Source organism: Parathielavia appendiculata (genome assembly GCF_033297405.1).
Source record: "Parathielavia appendiculata strain CBS 731.68 unplaced genomic scaffold N657scaffold_15, whole genome shotgun sequence".
NCBI classification, from domain to species: domain Eukaryota; kingdom Fungi; phylum Ascomycota; class Sordariomycetes; order Sordariales; family Chaetomiaceae; genus Parathielavia; species Parathielavia appendiculata.
Window position 1 is genome coordinate 12,390 of NW_026944234.1, and position 8,992 is coordinate 21,381.

Sequence of the window (8,992 nt, forward strand, 5' to 3'; positions counted from 1 at the left end):
TTCCTCCCCTTTTCTTCCTCCCCTTTTCTTCCTCCCCTTTTCTTCCTCCCCTTTTCTTCCTCCCCTTTTCTTACGTCCCCCAACTTTGCCTCTTCCTGCCGAACTAAGTCTTTGGTTCTAACTCCACCCGATTCAGGTACCTCCCCTTCCGCCGAATGGATCTCCAGGAAGACGGCTCCTGGAAGCCCATCCGCTGGCCCCTGCCCTGCGGCGAGGTGCGCGACATACCCGCCAACGCGAGGGTGCACGGCAGCGTTATCCGGCGCATGCAGGCGGAAGAGAATTACCGGCCGGGCAATCTGATTGTCGGGGGCGGCGGGCGCGGGGTGAGGAAGGCGCCCAAGGAGCTGGGGATCGGGGACTGGGTTTGTGTGGAGCATGAGGGCTGTCCCATTGGGGAGGTTTGGGTTAAGAGGGAGGCTGTCGAGGGGTCGAATCAGAATGGGAAGGCAAAAAGCGGGTGACCGGGCAGGGTAAGGTAGGTTGTGATATGTGTAAATGACACTGTCGCAGACTACACGATTCTTCAGCAACAGCAACAAGATCATACCAGAAGGTTACACAGCTCAATCTCGGTAATACTAGTTGTACCAATGCCTATCTCGGCTATCCCCGTTGTTCGGTTATAGTCCCCATAAATTGGGCTCTTGTCATCCGTCGTCATTGTTCTCGTCTTACCTGAGTTTCGGGTTCCAGCTGCATGTGCGGTGTTGATGATTTTTAGTATGTTCTTGGTGAGGAGCAGCCTGCCACTGGTATCATAATGAATCCGAACGTCTGTCTCCGAGCCATATCATCCGTCGTCATATGCATCTTTGAAATGATGAGTTCGTGAACAGGAACCCGCATGGTCCAGAGAAAACCGGGTGGACGTACGGGTACATCAGGTTTGATAACAGCATACGTCCCACGAGTCACGCGCTGATGATATCCCGAACATGCTATTCCTACAAGCAAGTGAACCAATTGATATATCCACACATCCACAGCAGTTGCACACCCAACACATTGTCTCGAACCATGGGGTTGTCCTTGTAAACCCCGACAACCCAAACCACGTCCACACCGAAACACACACTCAAGCCATCTCCATCTGCAGCTCCCTCTGTGTTCTATCCATCGCCTCAGGGTCCAGGCCTCCGATGGTCTCCCCACATTCAAGACATCTCGCGAGCTGCATGCCACACTCCCCGATGGCGAACTGCAACAACACACCAGGTTAGTGCCAGTTCTCTACACGCACAATCCCCGCTCACAAACGATCTTCTGCAACCCTAACAGTTCCGGAGCTAGGAAGATGGACGTACCTGATGGTCATTGCGAAATTTATACCAATGCGCCGAGTGAGTCGCGATCCCGCCTGGGCCCGAAACCATGGCCGACTTGATGGCCGTGACCTCCTGTGACGTGACGGTCTCGTACCTCGGCCCTTCGAACAAACGCACGGTGTCGTCCACCTCGCTGTGGTAGTCCTGCCCACTCGGGAAGCTGTCACACATTGCCACTGCGTCTACCAGGAGACGGCGTGCGATTTCGGTCGTGTCCTCTTCTTTCGTCTGCTGTTCTGAGCCTTCAGTCTGGGCAGTGCCCTCGCCAGCGGTAGTATTGCTGCCTCTCTCCGTGGTGTTGGCCCTCGCAACGGCGCGGCGGTACTGCGGTACCATCCCTCGAGTTGGGCGATGCGGGCGTACGAGAGAATGGTGGGGATGACGAGGCGGGGGAGTTTGGCCTCGGTGGCACCAGCAATGAGGGCTTTGCACTGCCGGAGGAAACGAGCACTGCGCTTGTCTGGTGGTCCTCCCGGGACGTGTGAAGGCGTCAGTGTGCCTTTGCACTCGGAGAGGAGGGTGAAAGTGTCTCGAAGCATTGCTTTTGGATGCGGAGTTGTAGGCGGCTGGCATTCAAGGTAATCTGTCGGTCTTACACTGGCTGGGGGACCGCCGGGCTCGGGAGATGCGCGATAGTGGGCTGAGAGATATGGAGGTTGCTGATCCGGTCCTTCAAGGCGGCTAGCTCGCGGTCACGCCGTTGGAAGCTCCTGACTGCGTCAAAGAGCTTCTTCGTCTGTTGATGCTCTGCGTTCATCTCCTTTCGCAGCCTTCCCGTCTCCCTATCCAGCTTCTTGGCGAGCTGGTGGAGTGCAGCCGTCGTGCCCAGCAGCTCCGAAGCTGTGGACTCTCTGGAAGAGGAAAGTTGTTCCTCGACTTCTGCTACCTGCTTCTCGAGTTCAGCCAACTTCTCACGTCCTCCAACCAAGAATCTCTTTGAGGTCGCGTCGAGGACAGTCTTGTTGACAACGCGGTTGCAGCGTTTGGTGGCAAACTGGCGGATTGGCACCCGGCAGTCCGGCCAAGCGGGAATGGAAGTCAACTCTCCGGAAAGCTCCTGAAGACCGGTGTAGTTGCCGAGCTTGTCGGTAATATAAACGCTGTTCAATCCAACCAGACCGTCGAGGGTCTCGCCAGTAAAGAAGTGGCCACATCCAAGAACAGCTATGGGAGTGTCGTTTAGGTCGATTTTGCCGTACGTCTTGAACTTCATGAGGTCTACTCAATGGTCTTTGCGAGTGCAGCAGATCTGACACGTCTTGTGGACACTCCTCTCCGCAGAACTCGGACGCTGGTGGCCGCATCTCAGCTGGAGTGTACATCGTTTGTTGCAGGGCAGACGGTTGCATGGCGCCGCGCATTGCAATGAGCAGGCCCCTTGGTGTTCGCAAGCCCAGGTGCACGATTTAATGCAGGGCGTGCAGGGTTTCTGGCATTCTTGGTGGCAGCGAGACTGAGGGCATTCGACCTGAGTTCTCGGATTAGTGAATTTAGTACTGGGTCCGCAAGCAAGACATTCTGGAATGGGGAATGGAAGGGCAACTAATGGATGTTGAGACAGAGGAAGAAGATAAAAGAGAAGAGGGAGAGAAGAACAACTGAGAGAGGATAGGAAAAGTGTTTGGAATCATCTGTCTTTGGAACGGATCGATAGACTCCAGCAGGGACCCCTTGCAACCTGACCAGAAGTTGAAAAGTAGACAGTTACCTCACACCTCTTTGAACAAATCGCGCATCCAGTTCCCTCATGACAGGGCTTTGAACAACGGTGATCGCAGGCTCCGTACGGCCGCCCGCACGTGGTGTTGCACTGTTGATGCTGGAAGCTGATTTTGCCTTGGTCATCTTGCGCTCTGCATCGTCCGCAAGTGCCCGGACACTGATGTCCACAGTTGAGATCCTCGGTACATAGGGCTGGGCAGCGGAAGAACTTGGACGTAACATCCTGATAGCATGGCACAGCGACAGTGTGCACACACCCTGGTACCTTTTTCTCGACTTGTCGAGAACACTGAATCGCGGACGACAGCGACGTACTGTGGCACTCCACCTTGTCATGGACATGGTTACAGGGCAACTTGACGCCGTCGACCTGAGCAGTGCATGGCCCGCGTTCCTGACCACAGAGCTTTGGGCACGGGTGCTGACACGCCGAACGAATCCTGGGACAGGGTTGCAAGCAGTTGAACGCATCGTGAAGGCGCCGGGAGTGGCACCGTGCCGGACACCTGTGGCCGCAGGGCTCAAGCCTCTTGTCGCAGATGAGGGTGCAGCCGCCGTCGGGGCTCTTGATGGTGAAGTCCTCAAGCTCGGAACAGAGAAGCGGTGTATCTGGGTGACGGGGACACAGCAGGGCGATGGACGTTCCCACGGCGTTCCTCTCACTGAATTGGCGGTGAACATCGGCCCATATGGGGACGTTCTGTAAGTCTTTGTGTTCCCAGTGAGGTACATTCCGTGTTGAGCCCGGCTGACCAGCACGTTGATGCGGTTCTCGGTGCGGAGGAAGTCAACTTTGCGATTGTTGTTGCTGCGAACCAAGGACACAATGATGACCTTGGCCACCTCGCCCTGAAAGTTGTCAACGGTCGCCAGGCGGATGGTCTGCAGAAGTTGTTTCTTCTCAACGGCCTTCCTGAGCCCCGCAGCAGCCGTCTGTTCTTCCTCGGGCTTCGACCGCGACTCTTCCTTTGCGAGTGTGTCCAAATTGCGGTCGCTAAGGAAGACCTCACAGTGTTTGTTGAGGGCCGATCGGAACTTCCGGAGTTGGCCGGTGTACGGCGTCAGAAGAGCAATGTCTGTAGTCTTGTACTCGCCTTGACGAACCAGGTGCCGGATCAACGCCGCTGCCATGTCGACCTCCCACAGGTTGCTGTGTGACGTGACTTGGAAACCATCGTCTCTCGAGTCTTCGGGGTGGTTGTGTGTAAGCCAGAAGAGGTTGTCTCGCATCCCCACAACCGATGGAAGGTTCTCGACACAGTCATGATCCTCAAGATTCGGGTACACCCTTCGGATGAGCTGCAAGATTTTGGGTCGCATGCAGCCGTTGGACGTTGAGCTGTGCCACCGGCAGCGGCGGAAGATTCGGTTCGCCCACGGCACGGCGCTCAAATTGACTGCGGTCAAGTTGATACGCGCATCCGACAGGCGTTTCCAAGCTGAAGTTTAGGTAAGTTTGGATCTGCGGCCGAAGATGTCGGTGGTCGCCGATCTGGATGAAGTGCTCAACCCCAGGCATGAGGGCAGATATGACATGAGGCTCCATCACTTCAGCTGCCTCCTCGCAGATAATGATTTTGAGTCCAAGACAGCGCAACATCTTGATATTTTGAGCCAGCCCCGTGGTTGTGACGCCTAGGACATCGGCTTGTAACAGAGCCCGACGGTTGACATCGTCGTAGATGCCATGAATCCGTTCTCGAGAGTCTTCGGCTTCCTCAATGGGCTCAAACCCTCATCGCTTTGTATTTCTGTCATTTCCGCAAACAATCTCCCGGCGAGCGCCCAACGCTCTCTGTGCGTGAGGGAGTTGATGTTCTGCTCAGCCCAGAGTGCCAGCTCTGCCACGTTGAGGTCGGGGTCATCAACAGGTTCCTTACCCTTGAGATTCGCGCTTTATCTTCCCAGCCAAATCGTCACAGTGTCGCCGCCAACCAGGACTAAATCATCCTCATCTTGAGCTTGGAACTGACCCGCGATGATTGGGTAGTGCCGCTGCAAGAAGCGTCGGAGGCTGTCCCAGCTGAGTCGAGCCCTGCGAGCGTCGTGGAGGGGCTTCAGGCGGGCTTCGGCAACTTCGAAACACTCTTCAAGGTATGAATAACTCTGACCCAGAATGCGGTTTTCGACGGTGGTCTTGGCGATGGCCCTGTTCACGACCCGGAGGTTCTTGCCTCCGAGCTCCTCGGCGCGACTCTGGCCACCAGTTCGAATAATCTTGTGAATTCCAACATCGAGGAGGTGCCTCAGAAACTGGTTCAAGGCATGGTTCGTGTAGCAGCTGCGTGTTTGAAGACGTCAGTTTCCTGCCCGCCTCATGAAACTGTCATCTGGGAGATTTGCAACTTACATGACGAGGAGCGGACCCAGCTCTGCTTCGATTTTGTGGTCCATCAGTACTCTCACCAACTGCACGCAAACATGGGATTTTCTGGTACCGGGAGGCCCTTGGATAAGAGCATATTCGCGTGTTAAGGCTGTAATCAAGCTCTGAGACTGTCCGAGATCGAGACCTGTTGCCGCCTCAAGGGTTTCTGGACTAATGCTGTCACCCGGGGCTGCAGGAGCAGGATTGAAGCTGATGTCAGGATGCCCGCTCCGTATAATGGTTTTGAGACTGAACCGAAAATCGTATTGGCGTGCATGCGCCGGCGGTGGTACCTCGGTGGACACTTCCTCCCCTCTGGGGTCTGCAGGCGGCAGAATCCAACGTTGGAAAGCGAGATGTCCGTCTCGCATCATGTACTGAAGATTTTCAAGAATAGGCACGAATGTCTCTGGAAGCAGGCCTGGCAGCTCGATCAACAAGCCCTCTTGTGGTGAGGTTGCAGGGGATTGGGTCAAACATGAAGCTGAATAATAACATGCTAGGTTAGGGTGGATAGGGAGTACGAACGAGAAAAGGCTTAATCTGCAATCCAATTTCTGATAGACTACTCCGTGTGAAAATGTACTTAGTGAAGAACTCTCTATACCGGTCGAGCTGACTGACCGTGGAACCCCTAAAGGAAACGATGATCTGCTTTTTGACTGGGTCTACGCCGTCCCGCTGTCATTTGCAGATCAGCGTTGATTAAAGCCGGGGTATCAAAACCAGAAGACATCCATGAACGACGCGACAACCGTGGCAATGTGCGAATCGAACATGAAGCGCTGACCTGGATTACAGGTGACGGTTTGCCCAGGAGATTTTTTATTTGCAGGATGATGCTATAGACCACTATGTACACAACTTGCAGTTGTTCAGCTGCTTAGCGGTAACACCATCATGATTCACGTTAGTCTTAAAACTTGTTAAGAGGGAGCATAGGGTTTTGCTTACCTTGTCCTTTTGGGTTCGGCGCTCCGAGGGTGAGAGACAATGAGGAGAAGACGGTTGAGAAAACACCCTTCATCGTGACGATCTTGAGGGGAATTGGATGGTCCCCTTCTAACCGGTGTGTTTACTCGACATAGTATATAACACCTATGTACTCGAGACCAGGTATCAAACAGGTCTTGATGTTTGACTGCCCTTATATAAGCTACCTCTAGTGCATCGATGCAGTTTTGTATTTTTAGCTTATGTAGTACCTCTGTCTAAGAACACAAGCACGGAGTATCTATCCGAGGTCTCCTCCACACCTCTGGAAACCACCTCCTGGGGCAACCTCTACTGTGGGATCTACCTCCAAGAAGCAGAGATGATGCAATACTCTAGTAACGAACAGAAAAAGTCCCCCGGTAACTACCGCCGGGAAGTGGAAGATGATGCAATACTACAGTCACAGACAGAAAAACTCCCTCCGGTAACCACCTCCAGGAAGCGGTAATGATGCAATACTACAGTCACGGACAGGAAAACCACCTCCGGTATCACCACCGGGAAGCGGATGATGATGCAATACTATGGTCACAGACAGAAATCCCTCTCCGGTAACCACCGCCCGGAAGCGGAAGATGATGCAATGCTATAGTCATAGATAGAGAGAACCATGGCCTTTGGGTCGAAGTACTGAGATAGATGTTAGCAAAATTGTTATCAAGAGGATATATAGGTCTGGTTCACTTCCATTTTTCGTTCACAAGTCTGCTTCAACGATTTACTACAACACCACTTCCAACCTGCTTTCTCCCTGTATACTTCGCTATTATCCCACTTTGACAAGTTACAAACTTGAAGGGTATCAGTGAATATGAGGCTCTCTCTCCTTGCCACCCTCACGGTCGCCGGCCAGTCTATGGCTGCAGTTATGCCGCCGACCCTACTGCCGACACCAGTCAAGGCTCGGCAGTCGAACGAGTCTGAACCTGCCTGTATGTCCTTTTTCAAAGAGGCATTGATTAATCTAGACTAACGTGTTACTTAGTGGTTGAGTCTCTCATTGCAGCTGGCTGTAACCCGTTCCAATGCCTCTCGATTGTCGGTGCAATCCCTTGCATCATCCAAGGTGTGGTGAATGGAAACATACCTGAGATTTCGAGGTGTGTGCAAAACAACATGCCTGCGGTAGGTCTCTATATCTTTGCACGATGTTGTCATTCCTTCAGCTGAATCTATACTAGCTCTGCTCCTGTGCTGGCTGTGTCCCTGGTCTTCTGAACATCCTTGACGTCGCCGGTATTTGTTAAACAGCTGGAGCAGTATGTCATTCATTTCACTGAAAGAAGCATCACGAGAGTTACATGCCGTATATAGCTCGACGTGCTACTACAGCACCTGTACGGCGTATACAAAGTCGCTAAGCGTAGGTAGTGAGGTGACTGGTTGGAACAGTTGAAAAGGAAGCATTCATTAACTAGGAAATTTAATCTAACTACATTCGTTGTTAGCTAGATCGGAAGGACGAAAGTGTATCCAATCTTTTGGCTAAATCTATGTAGATACAAACTCTGCTAACCACCTATGCAATCACCTGGGCAATTGATGCAGGAGGCACTAAAGGGAAGGCAAAGTATGGGTATAACTGAATAGCCAGAAGGAAGGATGGAGATGCAGGAAGTCGGTATTGCGCAGCCTGCATGCAAGTGTCGGAAAGCCAACAGCCACGATTCCACGGTGACACGCTTTGTGGGAGCCGTTAAAACATGTGAACTTTTCGAGTGCCCGGGATCAGCCCATAATCTGTCAATTGAGTTGTCTCTTCACTCAAGTTACCTGGGTATCTCCCAGACCTTATGTAATAGCCGTTGTGAGAGACGAGCAATATACAAGCGAGGCACAGAGCGCGCTGCAATACTACTCAATTCTGCTAGGTGTGCCAGCGGTTCCGATCGCGGAAACCTTATTCCGAGGCTCGACCCGCTTCCGACGTCACATGCCCTGATTGGGAGGGCGTGGATGCGACCAATCAGTGCATTGCAGGATCGTTGTGGGTCATTGGGCTCAGAAGCCCTGCCCATCTCTCTTTTCCCCTGCATAGCTGTTTGTCTCGTAAAATAGACCTACTGATTTAGAGGCTCGCCCTCTTGCATGCAGTAATCGTTGCCGTTACACACATGACACACCGTTCAGACAGCAAATTCAAGCTTCATCTTTATACCTCAATTGATGCCTCAATTGATGCAGTATCACCTGATTTGTCTATGCCTTTTCGAGCCTGTAACTGTTGCTGTCCAACAGGGGTCCATTAGCTAGCTAGGGTTCCTCAAGTGAAACTCCGTGATACCAGAAGGCATTAACGTGGTCCACCATCGAGCGGGACACCCCATCGACCGGGACACTTTTTCCTTCCCTATAATCACCCAACTTCAAGACGCGTTTTCTCTACCACAACAATGTCCGAGAGCTTCCCAGAAAACCGAGTTCTTCTCGCGATCAATGCGATTCGATCAACACCGAGGTTGAGTATCCGACGCGCTGCAGAGATATACAACATCCCCAAGTCGACAATTGCTGCGAGATTGAAGGGCCGGGCTGCAAAGTCCGACAGCTGCAACGGCCGTTCGAATTTGACGAAGAT

At 52.8% G+C, this 8,992-nt stretch overlaps 3 protein-coding genes across 3 annotated transcripts in view; 2 read left to right on the forward strand and 1 right to left on the reverse strand.

The window, feature by feature from the left end:
• The window catches only part of N657DRAFT_624682 (uncharacterized protein), a gene marked incomplete at its 5' end in the record, with an annotated part of 2,638 nt that extends 2,026 nt beyond the window's left edge, over positions 1-612 (forward strand). The window contains one exon of the mRNA XM_062790724.1: positions 137-612. Coding sequence (XP_062644357.1) covers positions 137-464 — 328 coding nt within the window. The 3' untranslated portion in view covers positions 465-612. The remainder of the gene's footprint in view (positions 1-136) is intronic.
• A 466-nt stretch (positions 613-1,078) lies between these two features.
• On the reverse strand, positions 1,079-5,444 carry N657DRAFT_658274 (uncharacterized protein; the record flags this gene model as incomplete). Its single annotated transcript, XM_062794879.1, has 12 exons — positions 1,079-1,201; positions 1,308-1,564; positions 1,654-1,869; positions 2,025-2,546; positions 2,583-2,796; positions 3,037-3,712; positions 3,748-4,055; positions 4,155-4,349; positions 4,384-4,784; positions 4,841-4,931; positions 4,971-5,331; positions 5,401-5,444. The coding sequence occupies 12 exons, from the start codon at positions 5,442-5,444 to the stop codon at positions 1,079-1,081; spliced, it is 3,408 nt and encodes a 1,135-aa protein (XP_062644358.1).
• Positions 5,445-7,225: 1,781 nt separating this feature from the next.
• Positions 7,226-7,913, forward strand: N657DRAFT_636320 (uncharacterized protein; the record flags this gene model as incomplete). The annotated part of the gene is made up of 4 exons (XM_062791414.1): positions 7,226-7,346; positions 7,400-7,514; positions 7,729-7,777; positions 7,863-7,913. 4 exons carry the CDS (start codon positions 7,226-7,228, stop codon positions 7,911-7,913), a joined length of 336 nt encoding a protein of 111 aa, XP_062644359.1.
• Positions 7,914-8,992: the final 1,079 nt, after the last annotated feature.